Source organism: Calypte anna, chromosome 18, assembly GCF_003957555.1.
Source record: "Calypte anna isolate BGI_N300 chromosome 18, bCalAnn1_v1.p, whole genome shotgun sequence".
Classification (NCBI taxonomy): Eukaryota; Metazoa; Chordata; class Aves; order Apodiformes; family Trochilidae; genus Calypte; species Calypte anna.
The window spans coordinates 5503923-5522928 of NC_044263.1; the positions used below are offsets into that span (position 1 = coordinate 5503923).

The 19006-nt window shown below is 44.7% G+C and overlaps 1 protein-coding gene across 3 annotated transcripts in view; it reads left to right on the forward strand.

Moving 5' to 3' along the window:
• The window catches only part of GAS7 (growth arrest specific 7), a 79075-nt gene that overhangs the window by 18336 nt on the left and 41733 nt on the right, over positions 1 to 19006 (forward strand). For 2 of the 3 annotated variants that reach the window (XM_030461702.1, XM_030461703.1), the window contains exon 2: positions 8168 to 8291. In XM_030461702.1, coding sequence (XP_030317562.1) covers positions 8168 to 8291 — 124 coding nt within the window. The remainder of the gene's footprint in view (positions 1 to 8167; positions 8292 to 19006) is intronic. The other variant, XM_008494512.2, reaches the window with a different exon arrangement.

The following is a 19006-nucleotide window of genomic DNA, read 5'->3' on the forward strand; positions in this document are numbered from 1 at the left end:
TGACCTACCGCAGCAACAGAGGGAAGCAAATTTTATTTTGAAGTGCAGGAAAATCTAGCTGCAATATTCCAAAACCTTCATAGTTCTGCTTAAAGCCTGGGACCAGGAATCTGAATTAACTGTTCTGATTTTATTTTAATTGCATAGATTTTGAGATAATATTTATTATAAAAATATTTTAATAGGAATGCTGATCATTAACATAAGGTTCTCAGAGACCTGATCCTAACATTCTAAGAGAGTTGATAACTAAAGTATTTTTTAAAGTCGTTAAAAATAAATGCAAGTAACCTGCATTTTTATTTGGACATTTTCAGAATGTCCTCTCAATAACTTCTCTTGAGAAGGAGAATACAACAACAACAGAGGTTTGACCAGAAGATCTGTTATGATGCTTTTACTTGCTTTTCTAACTTTTAAGTATGTCACTTACTTGCTTCAAAATGTTTTTGTGAATATCCATTTTTGGCAGATGGCTGCAGCAAAGGTGGATGTTCCCATGCCTTAGCTTTGCTGTGCCAACTTGTGTGTGCACATGGGAAAGAGCCTGCATTATTTAAAAGACATTCCCTTCCTTCCTAATCAAGCAAGCACTAATTATTAGTTGTTATGAAGTGATCTTATTGTGTCTGGGAAGCTGCAGAACAGAACAGTGGAACTGTGCTTGTTAAAAACACCAACATGAAGTATGAGAACTGAAGCAGGCAAAGGCATGCTCTGGCACATGTTTTTGAAGGCACATTGCACAGGCACATTATACCCTCAGAAGAAAAATTCTCTTTCATAGTGGTTTGTATATTTTTTAATTATTTTTTTTTACTCATAACTTCTTTTTGCACCTTGTGTGTTGCTGGAATGTCCCAGTTCCATGGAAACCACAAAAGTAAGCGAGCCTGTCACCAACAGCTGCTATGGTGGCATCACGTTTGTGTTGGTTACTGCAGTCCCACTTGGAGCCAGGGTATTGTGCTGCAGGGGCAGCTCTTCCCTTGTTTACTGCAGCAGCTGACAGTGGGTTTGTTTACCTGGCTGCTGTGCTCGGGGTTGTGCAACACTGCTGGTACAAGAGGATGCTTGTAATTCCTGGGAGCTGTGGAGCACACTCGAGCGAGATTGGCTGCAGGGTGTGGAAGGGCTGGTTTAGGGGTCCTCAAGGGGATTTGTAGCCCATGGGGGGCTGAGGGCTCCCATTTGTGCCTCCAGGAGCTTTGTTCAAGGAACCAGGAGGGCACGGTGCAAAGGGTGATGCAACACAAGGTCTGTGCACGAGATCAAGAGTGGATCTGAAGGAGCTGCTTAGTGGGCAAGGCAAAAGTTTGTAAAAAAACTGCTAGGTTTCTGTTTAAGGTTTGTTTTTAATTTTTCTTCCTATTTAAGCAGTTACATCTTCACATTGGTCTTCAGGTAAAACCCTGTGGCATTGTTTGGGGATGGTCATGGCCAGAAGGGGTATAGAATATCCCCACAAAGATCAGAGTGGCCTGAGGCAACCTTCCAGTTCTTCGTGCATGTATTTTGAAGCTTCTTGTCACATCTTGTGAAATATCCAACCCTAGCATTGCATCATGAATCCCATTAAACTGTCAGTTGCTTCTTAGCCCTGGATGGAGAGAGGGGACATGTTCCTGTGTACAGGTGAGGTGGGTAGGCTTGAGGCTTTGTCCTAGGCTGACAGGAGCATGTGAATTCAGCAGACCACTGAGGCAGGCTGAGCTGTTCTGCCCTGTATGGGCTGGAGGCCCCATATAAAAAAAATAGAGCATCATTCCCAAATGTTTCATTTCTCCAAAATCAGCTGCACCCACAGGGCTCTAGGATGCAGAATACAACTGTCCTGCTCAGCTCTTTGGCTGCTCTGGGTGACTTCTCTGCCTCCCTTTTCCCCAAAGCAGCTGAGGGAGGGGCTCTAAGCATGAATTTAGGTGGCTGTGGGAAGTTTCTTTTTATAACTGCTTCCAGTCACTTTTCTAGTGCAGAGCACCTGGAGCAAGCAGCATATTCCTAACTTCCTGACCACCTCTTCAGGCCTCTGACCATCTTGCTGGTGTGCCATGTTCTGCAGAAGCTCAGAAATGGATCTATCCTTGCAGTATGTAATTTCAAACTGGGGACAAACAGTAATGCTGCAGCTGGGCTGACCTGGCCTTGTGACTCTCTGGGTGTATGGGGGTGACTCCTACAGTACAAGGTTTGCTCAACAATAGCCCTGTTGTTCCTGCCTGCCCAGGACAACAAAGCCCTTCAGAGCACTTGGCCCTGGTGGTCCGCCTTGTACCAGATGCTGATGTCAGAGATGGAGCAGACATATCCCTCAGGAGCAGGGTGAGGGGCAGGGGATTCCTGTGTCCTCCACGGCTTCCCTGGCACAGGGCACATCCACACCACAGCTCTTTGAATGCTGACACTACCTCATCTCCAAGCTTTTACCTTCTCCTACCCATTTGTTCTCTACCAAGCCATAACTCTTGGTGGGAGAAGTCATAGCATCTAGAAGAGCCAGCTCATGGCAGCCTGTGGCAGATCTCCAGATCCTGTTGAGGAGATTGGTCTGTGACTCAATAAGCTCTTGACAATTTTGTCACATCCAAGTGAGCCGAGTGAATGTGGCAGACTGCAGAGCTTGGGCATAGAAACATGAGACTGTGGTACCATCAGCTCTGGATCTCTCGAGAAATCAGCTTTGTCCCAGCTAGCCATATCCTGTTATTTTGATCCATCATGGTAGGAAGACACCATGGCTTCATTTCCTAATAGCAGAAAGGCAACAGGGCATAGTGCTCTGTGCACAGCTTGCTAGTGACCCAAGCTGTCTGCCTGCTGGCATATGAGCCATTCCTAGAGCTCCCCAGCCTGTACATGGGGATGTCAGGAAACCCATGTGCTGAAAGGAAAACAAGAGGCATTGGAGAGTGCTAACTTTATTTCTCTTTGGAAAGAAGAAAAATGACTACAAGTCAGAAAAACTCCTTAGCTGCTACAGGAAAGCAGGCTGCTGGGAGGGATTTCTCCATGTTTGAGGAAGACATTTGGACACAGATGTGCTTGAGAACAGGGGAGAAGTACCAGCCCATCCTTCCTAGCATTCTTGTACTTGTCTTTTAACTTCTTTGCAGTACATATGCTGACTTCCCATGAAGGTCTCCAAGGCCACATGTTGATGCTGAGATCTGCTTGTTTTCAGTGCCCTGTGGCTTAGAGTTTGGCAGACATAGTAAGTGAAGATTTTTCTTAAACTGTTGCTCTAGAGCTGAGCTTCTGCACAATGGCATGAGCAGAGATATGCTGCAATGCTCCCCCTTTCCCTCAGGGCTATAACAGAGGACAGGCAAACATGAGGTTTCTCTCTTCATCATTGCTAAGCTCTGTTTTGGACTGGGATTATTCCATCTTGGCTGTCCTCCACATCAGGACCTGGAAGGGTGAATCCCAAGGGCCAGGAGGTGCATGTTCATGTTAGGGGCTGCTGAACTGTGTAACCCACTGGAGACAAGGCTGCCACAGCTCCATATCCTCAGGTCTAGAGAGCAGCAAGATGAATCATGCATCCCACAACTTCACATGTACAGTTCTTCTATACTGTGTTCACCCTTCTGCCACACCTTTGCTCCCCAGATCCAGAGCTTCCTCGTCGTTTTTGTTCTCTCTCTTGCTAACCATTCTCCCCAAACCACAGCCCCACTCCCATGCTCCTTCTCCACATTTAATCTCCCCCCCCCAGCCTCATCTTTCTTACCCTTCCTGCTTCTTACCCCTGCCAAGCTTCCCTCTCCTCAGCCCAAAAGGCCTGTCACCATGGCACTGCCCTGAGCTGTGGCTTCGCCAGGGAGAGAGCAGCATCTGCAGCAGGATCTAGACCATACCTGGTACCATGGGTCCCATGAGACCCACCACAGGGTTCAGGCACAGTAGCAGCTCAGTGCTGTGGCTCCCAGTCTGGCCCCTCAGGTGGCTTCATGCAGCTGACACATGTTGAAAAGGAAGGGAGGGGACTGAGCTGCACTCGAGTTACTCAGATTTTTCACCTATGGCTTGACAGCCCATTTAGAAAAGGTCTGGGTGGGATTCACTGATCAGTCTTCCTCTTCCCACGTATTTTGGTCTCTCACACAGCACTGAGCCAGAAAACATCACCCAGTCTGCTTCCCTGGGTCATGTATCCTTCAGAAACTGTTTTTCCCTAGTTCAGGGTACTGGCAGAGAAAAATATAACAATCCCAGAAGACTAATTCTCTGGAAACACAGTGCTATTTGTGGATATTACCTTAAAATCCTGGCCACTTGCCTGCACCACATCCAGGGACTTGGGTGGGAGATGAGGGAGGATTTTGTTCCATGGGCATGGCTGGGAGAGCAGATCCTCAATGGGGAAGGTTGAGATGGGTGGGAAGCACAGACAATGCAAAGCTGTAGCAGAGCTGTCCAGAGCAAAGACCCATGCACAGGGACACTTGGTCCTCCTGGTCAAAGCTGTGGCAGGTTGGTGAGAGGGTGGCAGAGATGGCATCCAAGGGCAGATGCATGAAGGTGCTGAAGTTGTTTAGCATTCAGTGTGGCACAGAGGAGACTTATTAGGACTGAGAAAAATGAGAGTTGTCCTCCTAGACTGACTTGTGGAGTGTTTCTTTGGCATAGCTCAGCCCATGGCTGCAGCCTGGCAGAGCAGGTGATGCTATGTGATGCCCAAACACTTGGCATGACCCAAGTGACTGTTTCTCTTTGAGGAATTATCCAGAGATGAGGCACGGTGCCCAAAGGGGAATGCTACAGCCAGGCTGGGGTGACTGGAGGGGCAGTGGCCATGGGTGCATTGGCAACATCTTGATGCTTTTCTGATGCAGAAGCAGTGCCTTCAGGGCCACCCAGGAAGGGTGACTTGTCCCCAGCAACCATGTGTCACCAGATCCATCCAAAAGGGAGCTATGCTAGTTGCCGTGACAACTGGGACAGGTCATATGACCCGTTCCACTTTCTAAATATAAATCTGTTTCACGCAGTGTATATGACTCCATGGAAACCAAATGTTGAGCAAGAAAGATTGCATAAAAATGAACAAAATACAGAATGACTCAAAGTACTGGAGAGGGAGAGGCTGCTGGGAGTGCCAGAGGGGTTCAGAGGTGCATTGGGCATTCTCCTTTGCCAGGGCGTGTGTTCTTGCAGACACACACATGCCCAGCCTGGGGAGGGTTTGCAGGGCACCTCTTGTGCCAAACCTGGGATGCACACAAGTGGTGGTGTAAGTACCTGTTCTGCCAAAGGTCTCCTGTGGACCTTTCTCACAATCAAATCCTATTTGCAGCATCTGCTGTGCTCAAACACTGAACCCCACATCTGACCATACCCTATCTGCCTTACTTCTGCTTCATATGCTTGAGTTGACACCTCTGCAAGTTCAGTATTATGAAAGCTGCAGTTAGACAGAAACACAAGTTCACTGCTGTCAGTACAGAGTAAGTGTTTTCCAGCAGGACAGAGCTGTTCTGGCACAGGTTCCTGTTACGGCAGTGTTTCCATGCTGTGTCTTTGTGTTGATTCTTGCAGGGAGTTTTTCTTGCATATTTTATCCAGCTTTCTGTCACAAGTGGTCTTCTAGCACTGGATAAGGCACTGCTGGGGAGCAGCTTAGCTGGACTCTGTAGCCTTTCTTAGTGCTGTTGGGTTTGCAGCAGAAATGCAGTGTGACTCTGAGCAAGAGGCAACAGCAGTAAGTGTCCTGACTGCATTTATTTCAAACTTTTCCCACAGCCAGAGGCATCCTATTCATTTGCTCTAAGGATGGATGCTCTATTGAAATAGGATCGTAAAATCAGAGAAGAATTTCAATTCAAAGGGCATTTTGCAGGTCTCTGGTCAAATTCCCTGTTCAGAGTTAGATCAGGTTACTCAAGGCCTACATTTGTGGTTTTGGGATTGTTTTGCTTTGCCTTGTGTGGGTTTTGTGTTCAGGAGAGCCCCTTGACTGCACTTGGCTGGAGCAAGCTGACACATCTTGAGGGAGCTCAGGCTTTTAAGCACACAGATGTTTCCTCCCTAGGATCCCTCTTTGAAAGGGAATGGGGATTTCCTGATGTTTGAAAATGAGAAGTGATTTTCCTCTGTTGAGCAAGGCTGAATTTGTCTCAGGGGGTCAGTTAGCATGGGATGGGCAGATGCGTGTGGGCCCTTCACTCCTGTTGCCTCATTTTGCTGTGTAAAACCCTTTTTTTTTTTTTTCTTTTCTTGGCTTTCTTTTTTCCACCACTGGGAGATCTCATTGCCAGGTGGTATTCCAGTGCCATATAGATAGCAGAGATGCTACTGATCAATTCTGCATACCACTCTGCTAGCCACAGGCACGCATAGGTTGGGATCTGAATCACAGAGCATTCAATAGAGTCTCTTAGTATCTTACAAGCTAACTTTTTAATTTTCTGTTGGGCCAGCTGGGTCTCCTGGGCTGTATTTCTGCCCAAGGAGGGGAACTAAAATCTGAAGCTGCATAGGCTCCATCTGTGTTGTGGCAGCGAGAGTGAGATTCATCTCACACTGGTCTTGGTACCACATGGCTGCTTTGCCACCTGTAATGTGGCTGTGAAAGTGCAAGATCAATCTCAAGATTGGTGCCTCTTGAGAGCCATTGCAGTCAGGGTTTTCTGGAACTGAAAAGAAACAGAAAATAGACTTCTGGCTCCAAAATCATTAAATATTCCTTTTATTCTGGTTTGGAACAGAGTAGGAATTTCATTCAGAGACTGAATGTGTAAGAGAAGGACACATCACAAATTTCTTTCTGACAGTGCTGTTCATGTCTGTGAATGTCTGAACATTATATCCACTCAGATGCTTAAATTCTGGACATGGCTGAATGTGAATCAAGTGCATTCACTTCAGACTGTACAGCCTCCACTGTGTCAGAAAGCATTTCCTGGATAGAGCTTAGCTTCCACAGGATAAATAATTTAATTTCACACATTTTTCCATGTTCTTTTATATTACTTCCTTTGAAGGCAGTGCAAACAAACAAACAGAAAATGAGTACATTGCATGCCTGGATTGCCTTAGGGAATGTGGATAGGCAAAGTGGAGCTCTCTGGATGTGAGCCAGAAGGAGGCTGTGGGTTCATAGTTGCAACCCTGTAGGGCTGAATCTGGCAGTCTTTGGCCATACATCTCTCTCTGCCTTAGCTTTATTCAGTGTCCCTGGTTAAAGGGACCAAATGGGGCTCATGCCTCCACTGGAATGAAGCCCTCTTTGCCAGTCTCACATCAGGCAATTCCAACCTACCAAGGAACCACCAGAGCTACTTGGAAGAAGGAAAGAGTCCAGTAGTCCAAATTGTACTACTGCAATGTAATATGAACAATTACATGCACTTTATCTTCACCTCTTTCTTTTCGTTGCACCATGATCCTGCAATGAAGCTTGCAACTGAGTTGGTGAAGTGTGTACAGCTGAGATAGCACTTGAACCCTTGCAGAAATTCTCTGTCTGCCTGGAGAGCAGGTGACAGCATGATGATCATCTTCTGCTGTTCCAAGTTATCTGGATCATTCTTAGTAACCTGGGTCCTAGTGGTCCTGTATCTGGATCACTGGCCTGTGGATCCAGACTACGTCTAGATTGGTAGTGTATGCATTGCTAATAATATGTATTGTTAATACATGATCAGCATAATGAAATTTACTTCAGCAGACTACGCCTCAAAGCAACATGACTCTTCAGTATTTCTTCTTAAAAACACCTGAAGCTGATGGTGCCTCTGTAAGGTAAATTGGGTTCACATCTCTGTAAGCAGTGCTTTGACCCACCAGTATATCCACACAAAAGTAAATGAGTGCCAGATGCATGCCTTTCTTTTTCATACTCTTAATGGTTTTATTCTTTGCGTTTTATTGCTTAACCAGAGTCAGTAACTTGATGGGGTCCAGGTGCTCATGGGACATCAAATACAGAGGAATTATATTTCTCTCCCAAATGATGTTCTGTGTAGCTAGTGCTTCAAGTGAAGATTGCTCCGTGTTCTGGATAAAGCAAGGACATGTGGGGAGAAATGGACTGAAAGTCTTTGTGTGTATTGCAGTCTTTAGAATGCCAAACCACATGGTCCCTTTCTGTGTGGTTAGACTTTGGATTATCTAGATATTGACTTAATAGGTTGTTTGCTTTTTTCTTTTTCTCTTTTCTCAGCAGAAACCCAGAAAGGCAACTCCTCAGACAGGAGAAGATACCTTGAATGGCCATCTTCCCCCTGGCTGGCAGAGCTATGTGTCTCCCCAGGGTCGAAGGTACTATGTGAACACCTTCACGAATGGTAAGTCAGGGTGGGGACCCAGTAAACGTGTCAGACTAGCAGCACAGATCTATTGCAAGAAACTGTGTCTCGGGTTGATTTTGGTGACAAAGTAGGCCCATAGTCAAAGGAATTAATATGACCCTTCCACCATATGAAAGAACACAATTACAAAAATATTTAGACTTTTGGTCCCCTGACATCTGAATTCTGACCATTAGAAGACATCTGAAGCTTTTACAAAAGGCAGAGAGTGTAAAGTAGAAACACTGCTGCCAAAGAAGTTTTAGAAAACAAAACACTGTTAAGGAAATAGTTTTTACCACATCCTTATTTCCTTTCCCTTTAGATGGAGATATTTATATCTATATATGTACAGCTATGTAGAGTAGTTCAATAGAACATCAGGTATCACTGAAGGACTGTTCGGGGAAAAGAGAAATAGTTAATTGAAAAGTTGCTCAAATCAGTCAGCTTGGCCATGGAGACAAGGGAAGAAAAATACATGTAATGGGACATCAAAGATAGAATTTTCAGACTGTGTTTGTGTGCTTTATTCACTCTTGTGCTAGTAGAGAAGCAGGCTTAACTCACAATCTTATCAGCTGCTCAAGACCTGTCAGACTTGTACCACCTCTGGCTTTCCTAAGGCTGTCTACCTGCTTTTCTCATCATGAGCTCAGAACTGTGTTTCAAAACAGGGACTTGTGACCAGTAAAACCAGATTTCTTTAGCAGAAAGAATGACAGGAGGAAAAGGACAGCAGGAGTTCACAATAGAGTTGAAGCCATCAGGAATGAGCACAGGAATTCCTCTTTCTGACTCACTGGGAGTTCTAGGAGAGCCATAGGCTGTTACAGCATGCCTCACAACCCATTCAGAGACTGATGTGTTTGATTTCAGAAAACTTTGACCTAGAATTGGGCCAAGTCATTATTTACCTGAATTTTATGCACTGATACCTCAGAGAACCCTCCAGGAGGCACATTACCATAAAGCATTGCCTTCATTTTCAAGCATAGTGTGCTGTGGCCCATGGGCAGCATTCAGAGTGAGATTTATCACTTCAGAGTGATAAAAGAATGAGAAAGAGCTTTCTGGTTCTTTTTGTCTAAGTGGCTTAATTGTGGTGAGGTTTTTTTGTTGTTGGTTTGTTTTTTTCTTTTTTCTCCATTTCTTTCTTTTGTAAGTATTTGTAATGGCTTTGCTAAAACTAGATGTTGGCATAATGTTAGAATTGCATATTAACATAGCTGCACTGGAAGGTGAGTATAAGGCAACTTGGTTTACAGCAGGGCATTGTTCACAGGGAGCTGTGGTAGATGTTTCACTGTCTGCTCAGCCCTACTGCATGGACCAGGTGGAGAGCTGGCACAAGAGGATGGGACATCTGACATGCAGCAAAACACTGGGACACAAACTTGGACTGTGAAGTTTTCCAGGGATGTGGGTCGACACTGAAAAATGAGTGGTTTTCTCCATTTGGGGCTTTCTGTCAGAGAGGACTTCAATTTTCAGTCCAAAACTGGAAAGAGGCTCTGACTTAAAAGCAGTATAGGTTTGTCCCTTTATGTCTCATGTCTCCTGTTATCAAGATCTACAAAGCTTCCTATTCAACAGGAAGAAATATGAGTTTGTCCTGGAAAGGCTTGGTGGTTGTTTTCTGTGATCAATCAAAAGACCATTTTGAAATGGTCTGTGGAGTTTCCTTCCATTTTCAGGTACAGAATATAGACCTGGATCAGAATCATCATACCAAATTAAGGATGTCTTCTCCAGGTGCTGAAACACCAAATTGTCTAAAGGGGCTGTCCAACTTCAGCTTTGTTATAATGGCTTGTATTTTATGTAGCCTTTTTTTTTTTCTTTCTTAACTTTTAATCTTTAAATCCAGGAAGAGATTTCTCTATCTCAACTGTGGTCTGATAGCTTTGCTTGCTGAGGGACCAAATGGTTTCAGAGAGAGTAAATATGACTAGTTATTCTTCTAGCTTGCAGCAGGTCTCCCTGGCTGATGCAGAGATTGGTTTTAATGCCTTTTTTTCCTCTTACTTCAGATAACCTAGAATATCCTTCCTGTTTGAATCTTTTCTGTATTAATTGCTCTGTACTTCTACCCAGTGAAGCTGAACCAGGCAGTGAAGCTAAAGTAGTGGGAAGAAGCTTCTCAAGCATGCAGAATGTTGAAAGGAAACCCTAAAAAAAGCAAAAAGCTGTTCAGTGGAGAGAGTGCAAGATGGACTCCACAGGAGTCCATAAAGATGATCCAAGTGCTGGAGCACCTCTCTTATGGACACAGGCTGAGAGAAGTAGGGTTGTTCATCCTGGAAAAGAAAAGGTTCCTTAGAGCACCTTCCAGTACCTGAAGGGGCTCCAGGAAAGCCAAGGAGGGACTTTTTACTAAGGTGTAGAGTTATAGGATGAGGGGAACAGTTTCAAACTGATAGAGGGGAAATGGAGATAAGACATTAGGAAGAAATTCTTTCCTGTGATGGTGGTGCCAAGATGCTTCCATCCAAGGATGCAGCCGCTGAACCTCCACCAGCAGTATACTGCCACAGGAGCTGTCTGATCCTAGATTTTCCAGAGGGCATCCAGACTTGGCCTGCCACTAAACTCAGCTAATATCTCATGTAGTGCATCATGGTTTTTCCTTCAGGGATGATACTCAGTAGCAAATTAAGCCCTGCTTTTTTGGTTGAACTGTGGCCTGCCAGGTCTTCTCTAGCCTGAAGCCCACAAATCCACACTCTTGCTTTATTTGTATACATGTAACACAGCCCATAGGCCTTGCTGTCATGCACTCTGCTTTGGTTTTATCTTCCATCATATGTCTGTCATGCATGAGGCAGAAGACAGTCATTTATCTAAGATGTATGCTAAGCATCTGCGAAAGCTCCAGGCATTGGGTCCACTGTCTGTTCTTTTAAATGTTGTATTTGGACATCCTCTGGGTGGCATGTCCTTCTCTTGAAGCACTCCAGCTGTTCTACATGCCCAACCAGTGACACTCTCAGTCAGTGCGACGCATACCCCAGAGTGAGCCTGGGATACTCCGCAATTTCAGGGCTGTGGCAATGCCCTGGGCTGGGCAAGAGCATGGTACAGCATCACCCCACCCCACTCTGGGACCTTGCTGGCACTCACCATCTTTCTGGAGGTACAGGAACAGGATTTCTTAGCAGGTTCATGGCACTTGGATCACTGAGAAGCAGTGTGTGAAGAGGTATATGGCCTCTAGCATTGTAGATAAAATTTTACATAGCTCTGAGCAGGGCAGGTTTGACAGCTGGGACCCTGCATGCAGGAAAGGCAGCTTGTTTACAGGAAGACAAGTCTTAAAAGGAGCAAAGGAAGTTTGAAAGCTGGCTAGAAGGAAAAGAAACTGGAGGGAAAAGGGTCACCACAAGATGGTGCAGAATTGCTTGGCAGATCAGACTCAAAGCTTGGTAATCAATGCTCCATTGTCAAAGGAAAGTTTTCACTGAAGGAAATCCTGCAGGGATCTGCCCGAGGCTTCATTCTAGTCTCATAAGAGAGTACTTATTGTTAACTTTTACTGAAGCTGGGAGAGAACATGGTGTGCTGCACAGAACAGGCTCAGAATTCACAACTACCCTGCAGCTGAGGACACGTGCTGGAATACTAGGATGCTACTCAGTGAAGTTGCATTCAAGATTGGAGATTTGATTAGAAATAATTAAGTGACAAAGATAGGCAAAGGAGCAGTTTACAGACAAAAATGTAGGGTCTCTGGAGAATCTAAAACTGAGTGTAGGCCAGGAGTGTACAAAAACTACTACAAAACCAGCCAGCATTTTCCGTTGTATAAATAAGAATGTTTTCTGTGAGGCATGAAGTAAGCCTCCCAACTTAACAAGGAACTTATAAAGCCTCAGCTGGAATATTTAATCTTGTTTAGGCTCTGCACTTCAGGGAAGATATGTGCCAATTGGATAAAGCCCAGAAAAGAGCAGCAAGAATGATGGGAGATGGGGAAAACATGGCTTGTTGGCAAATTTAAGAGATTGGGGCTATCTGCCTCAAGAAAGCAAAGACATGTATGGTGACTTGAAAGAAGTCTTCAAGTGTATTAAATGCTGTTGCAGAGAAGACTGCAATGCATGACTGGAGGACACAGTATCATGCCTAAGTTGCAATAAGAACAACACTAACTTTTCCTAGCACTCTATAAGATAATAAAGTGTGGGAGTAGGGAGTTGCCTGGGAGTCTGCATCTCTGGAGGTCTCTAAGAACAGATTATCCAAAGCTTCAAAAAAATGTTGGACTTGGTTTGGGGCACAGCAGGGACAAAAAGACTTCCTGGAAACCCTCTTAGGCCTGTTTTTTCAGTCTGTAAAGCCTAACCTATATGAAAATAATTTGTCAAGGTAGAGCATGACAAATGCCTGGGACTCACATAGGTGTTGTTCTTTCTTTGATATCTTTGTGTTTTCCACAATCTTTATGTACCTCATACCTAACTAAGCTGTTGTCACTCAGCTGCTGGTTTGCTCTTTCTGGTTGTCTAAATCAAGGAATCTTAATATGAGTTCAGAGAAACACTTACTGTGCTTCATTCCATGACATGCACCTATGACAATACTCAAAGTGGGGTCTTAGAAGAGCAGAGGGGGATGACCACCTCCCTCAGCTGTCCGTTTGTGCTTCTTCTGATGCAGCCCAGGACCCTGTTGGCTTTTTGGCCTGCAGGTGCACATTGACACCTCATATTAAACTCCAAGATGGGAACTCAAGTATGCATTCCCTTTCCTGGTGAGTGGAAATGGGATTTTAGGGGCAAGTAGCATCTTGATTCTTCTGAGCCTTCAAAATACAAAAGAACCTTCTCCCCTTGAGGCATTAATATTACTGGCAGCAGCTTTCACTGTCTTGGCTTTTCTGTCCATACATCTTACCAAAGCGTGATAGTATTTCCACCATGTGTGTTGTGTGATCTAATTTTCATTGTCTTCATGTGAAAAACTCAAGACTGTTTAACTGGAAAAAGATTGACTTTATGATGAAACAAGATGTTAGAAAAAGCTGTAATGAAGGAATTAGACTCTATATGAAATAGGTTTGCACATATAAATAAGCCAGGCAACAAAGACAGTGCATTCCTGTCTGTCTCCACCTGATGGCCCAAATCTCCCGGTATTTAGAATCATAGAATCATAGAATAGAGTTAAACACCTGTTTGTGCTTTGTGTTTAGAATCAGGGCACCATAGAGCATGGATGGTAAACTAGAAAAAAAAGCCTGTAAAAGAGTCCACAGCACTGATTGGCCACTAGCATGCTCAATCCTGTGCCTTTGGGTAGGTTTCACCATCCCTATCACCGTCTGAGCAGGACAGAGTTTGATTCACCTTACAATGTCCCATCTGCAGGGTAGACAGCTCCATTTGAATGGGATCTTCCAGTAAAACCATTTATCCATTAAAAGAAATAATTACCTTTATCCTGCCCCAAACCAGGCCACTAATGTAGGTGTCTGAAGTAGCTAATGTGAGGTACACCCCATAAGAGCCAGTCTCTCTTTACTGAGTCTAAGGAGAGCTTCAGTGTTGATACCAGCCCCACTGGTGAAGCTTCGTGTGGTGAATCTCATACAGCCTGGAACTGAAGGGAAACAAAAAATGTCCTGTTTCCTTTCATGGGATTACTGCCTCTTACTACTCCTATAGCAGAATGGAACCATGGTGGTGTCAGCAGGCACAGAGAGGCGCTCCAGAGAAACACCCACTTCCCATCAGGTTATATGGTGAGCACACCTCCCTTCACACCCAAAATACCCACCCTGGCTTTCTTCCCCAACAGTGTGTAGGATGCTTGGGACATCTGTAAAATGCCACACCCCACTTCTCCACTTAGCTCCTCCAGCTGTTGCATGTACCCAAGCACACAAGCAGACACACTTGTACATCTACTCACACTTCAGAGGGACAGCCTCTGGGGAGATAACACACTCTGAAGAGCTGCACAATTCCTGAGGGTTACTTGGATAACAGGAGCTGGAAGGCCGGGCCAACAGCTCTGCAAATCAGACCAGGGAAAAAATATTCATCCAGGGGCAGGAAGCCTTGACAGGTTTAGGAAATACCAAAAATATGGCCTGTTGGCGTAGCAATGGCTGAGAAAAGAAATATGTATTTAAATACTTTCATTGTACAAAGAAGAACCTCAGAGGCCACATGGGGGCTGGCAGGATGACAGTGGAAAGGGAAAGCAGGCTCTGCAAGTTCAGCTTCAGGGAGAGAGTGTCAGAGAGAACTTCTTCACCATCACACACTTGGCTTCATTCAGGGTAGCTACAGCCACCTAGAGCTGGCCAGAGCTGCAGCTCAGTGTTACAGAGCTGTGAGACTCACAGAATGGTTTTTTACATGCTAGTAGCTACTAGATCAGAACTGAAAAAAACGCATTTATGTGTGCGGTACCCATCCTCTCCTTGTGCACACAGGTCAGCTCCAGTGTTGACCTGTTTGAAAAAACATGAAATGAGGCCTCCAGAAACCACCATTTTTTCTTGTGGCCTTCATATTTCAAGTGAGCTAGCTCAGCTCTAGGCTTGATAAATATCCCAGGGCTTTATGCACACTTCTCTATCTCTGTAACTCAGGTAAGGGCTTGTTCTGTGTGGTCTTACTGAAGTAAAATCAGTGAGTGTTTAGATGAAGTGCTATAAACCTCTGTGAGCCTCTCAGAGCCTCTGTCTGTGTCATCGTTTGCCTGTACCTGTCTGGGTACCTGTTCATTCCCTTCTGAGGACAGGTACCATTGCAGAGAGTCAGCGAGAAGCTGTGTTGTTCTGCTGGAATTTCAAGAAATAAATGTCCCCAGGCCGATCTAGGTTGCAAAACCACTGAGTCTGAAGCTTTCAAAACCTTTCATGCATATGAGCCAATGGGAAGACTCTGGAAACCTTGTCTGGGAAAGGGTGCAAATAGACAGAGCACCCACATTTTCATTCAACCTTGAGCACATCTGTGGATTATTTGGTGGCAGGTGCAGGTTAAGGTGAAATAATTTCTGCTCTGGATATCTTCTAGCTGACAGTTCATGTGAAATAACTTTTTTTATCCACTTGCTGCTATTTTGGGGGTTAGCAGCAGGCTCCAAGCTGGCATTTTAACAACCCAAAGCAAGAAAAACAGCACTACTCTCCCCTGCCTGGATTTCTTTACAATGCTTTATATTTGGTTCAGGCAGTATCAGGATCGCTGGCAACTGTGCAGTTTACTAAGCTGAGTCTCTTCCCTTTCCCAGCACTACTCTGGCATCATCTGAAACTTATATTTCTGAAGTAATTCCCCAGTATGACATTTTCCTGTCAATAACAATCATACTTCTGTGTTGTGATTGCGAATGAGAGGAGACATGAGTCCAGGCACAAATGATGGGGAAGGACATAATGATACAGGGTAAGACAGGTAAATGAAGTGGCAAAAAAGGTGGGAAGCAGTCAGGGTGGGAGTGTAGAGATGCTATTTTACACCCTGAAAGGTATAAAGAATTGTGTGCTTCACATAGCCTCTTAAAACCATCTTCTGTGCATGGACAGTATGTATCATCTTTAAGAAAACTGGGGTGAGTGATCTCCTCTGCTTTGACATTTGTTAATCCTCTTTTCATATCTGAGGCTGTTGAAAGCACATTGACTGAATGGTGCTGCCAGAACAGATGGTACTGCATATAACCTGGATAGTGAGAGCATGTGGAAAAGTTTCCAGGCTGCTCAGCAGGGGCATCCTTTGTGTGTTTCCTGAAAGGGGAACCCTGGGATCACACTGCCGTGCTGAGTTTGAATTACCATGTGCCCAGTATGCACAGCTACTATGTGGTTAACCATACAGTTGCTCAGCGTCTTTGGGAGTGGTTTACAACTCTGTGTGTGGGTGGTAGATTCAGCAGGAAAATATTTGATTATACTAAAGAAATTCTCTGATGTGCTGCAGCTGTAATACCTCTTGCATTACTCAAACAATAGTTCTCCAGCTACCTTGTCTGTCACATTAAAGATGATTTATATACTTATTACACAAGAGTGCATGTGGCTTGCTGCCATCTTGCATTCTCAGCTCATGTCAGCTGCATGGTGTGTCCTTATTTCCAGGCTTTTCTTGTCTGGGGTGTTAGGTCCTTCCCATTAGCTAAACAGCTTTCTGTCTCCTGGAAAGCAGGAATTCCGCTTTCACATTATCTTGATCCTAATTAAAGTCCGTAGAGTCTCATCAGTAGTAAAATGTCACCTGCAGCACCTGCATGTTCTGGGGCATGAACTTCCAGGCAGTCCTGAAATGTGTAGCTACAAGTGTTTGTTTCCCTAAAGAAGATTTTAAGTCCAGCACTTCAGATTGTTAGTTTCTTGATCTGCCTATAAAAATAGGTATTAGTATCCTCCTTGTACCAGCAGCCAATTTTTCTGTTTCTGCCCTTCTGGGTATCTTCATTTACCCCTCACCATTCTTCCATTGTAGTTTCTAACTCCAAGTAAGTTTCCGATCCATTTTTGCCACCACTGCAACTTGCAGCCTGTCTTACTGACCCCAGGAAGAGCAGAAACAACAGCTTATGCTTTTCCTATGCTTTCTAGAAAAGCTATCAGCTATCAGTAACCAAATAGCTGAAAACAGTGCTATCAATACAATGGATTTGCCTCACAAACCTAGTGCTTAGGGACCTTTAACATCTCATGGCTATCGAGCAGCTTGGTTCCTTCCATCCATCAGGGCACTCTCTTTGTCCTGCAAATAAATTTCCTAGGGCACCAACCCCAGTAACTGCTACAGCATCCCAGTCTGAGTGGTTAAGCACTGAGTTGTCTAAGCCCCATTGGAATCCACAGCTTAAAATTCCACCAATCTCTCTCCCCCTTGTGCCCTGTCGGTATCAAGACCCTGTAACCCTGTCAGTGTTATCAAGAACAGTGTGTGGCACAACATGGGTAGATAAGAGATGGTCACCATGAGTGTGGTCATCCTGTAGGCAACACTTTTGTCATTTGGACACTCACTTGGTCAGTGAATACCCACAGGAGAGCAAAGAGACTTTTGTGTGTTTTGAGGTTCTCCATCCCAAAATATGTAATTCATTAAATTTGTGTCTCACAGTTTCTATGCAATGCCAGAGGACGACTACAGACTAAGTAGGAGAACTTTCTGCCTTGCAGTCACACAGTGATATTTGCCTTTTCACTGATGTTGATGTGTGTGAGGAAAGGAACTTGGTGAATGCAGAGAGTGGCCAGTTGTCCAGAGAAGATGTGTACCAGAGATATCCTGGCAGCCCCAGCACAGCCTGGAGTGAGTCTAGCTAAGGGTGGCCCTAAGGCTATTGATAACAGATGGTAATTTTGTAACTTTACCCTCAGCATTTACCAGGTATTGATCTCTTTATTTACAGAGAATAACACAACTTACTACATCTTTGCTTGGTTAGAAGGCAACCTCAAAGTGAGCTGAAAGCATGCCATTTATTTGAGAGAGATGACCCAACAGTCCAGGTAGACTGGCATCTTCCTGGAGCTCCTGCTCCCTGGGAGCCAGGATGTGTGTGTCAGCCTGGGGCTCAGCCAAACCAGACACATTGAGGGCTCTCTCCTAGATTATAATCAGTACTGCAGTGCTGGAAACCAGTGAAGAAGTTAACCACTTGTGGGCAATTTTTGCCTCTTCTGAAGTGCTTGCTTGACCCGAAGTTAAGAGATCAGTGATTGGAAGAATATAACTACGACCTACTCTAGTACTTCCTCTACCTAATATATTTCCACCTCTCTCAGTCAGTTAAGGAGCTTGGGAGGATTTTTTCTGTGGGTTGAGGTATTTCTACAGTCAGCTACAGACAACACCTACTCCAAGTAAACTTGACCGCATCCAAGTCATCTGTGGAGACTACTTTTCATTACATGTTTTTTCTCATACAGATAAAACTTTTTAGTGACGGTTTCCCTCTGATACAGGATGGCCCAGCTAAAGGGTGGTGTAGAGACCTGCTCTGGTAAATTGGCCTAAAACCTAGAAAAACAAAATAAGTGGTGGAAATAGCATTATTATCACTACTAAGCCTGCAATGAAGAGCTCACTTTTGTTGCATAGTGTTTGCAAAGGAGAGGCCTGGTACAGATTCCAGTGCTCATTTTGAAAGATCAGGTAAGGACTATCATCATCAGCTTTTCCTATGCTTCTAAGGTAGTGACAAACACCTTTACCCTCAATACATGGACAGAAGATTTCAAGAACTCTTGGATGACTCCTGTCTCCTGTGATGTTTCAGGACTAAGGATAAGAGCTGTGTGGCAGCATTAGTTTCATTTTTATTGAACTATCTGTGGGATGGAGCTGGATTTCAGTTCTGACACTGCAGCTACATGTGCTACCTGGTGCTCTGTTCTCTGCTCTTGTGAGATTAAGTCTTATGTTTTAATTCAGGTGCAAAGAGATTTGTACCTATCACTTCTGCATGTTTTTTGGATCTCTTTTCATTAGGTAAAAATGGGGGTCTTGGGGGGGCCTGTGGAGGACCACAACCTCACAATGCAATGAGAAGAGACTGTGTACCATGTTGAAGTTCAGAGTCTGGTTGTTTGGGCCACTGTTTGATCCTTGTTCCCAGGATAGGGGCCACAAGTGGCTGTACTGCAGCTCCATGTCTGCAGTGGGCTGCAGGTAGGACCTGGTGCTGGGCTTGATTTATCCACCCCTGGAAATGTCAACGGAACAGATCAGGGCTGC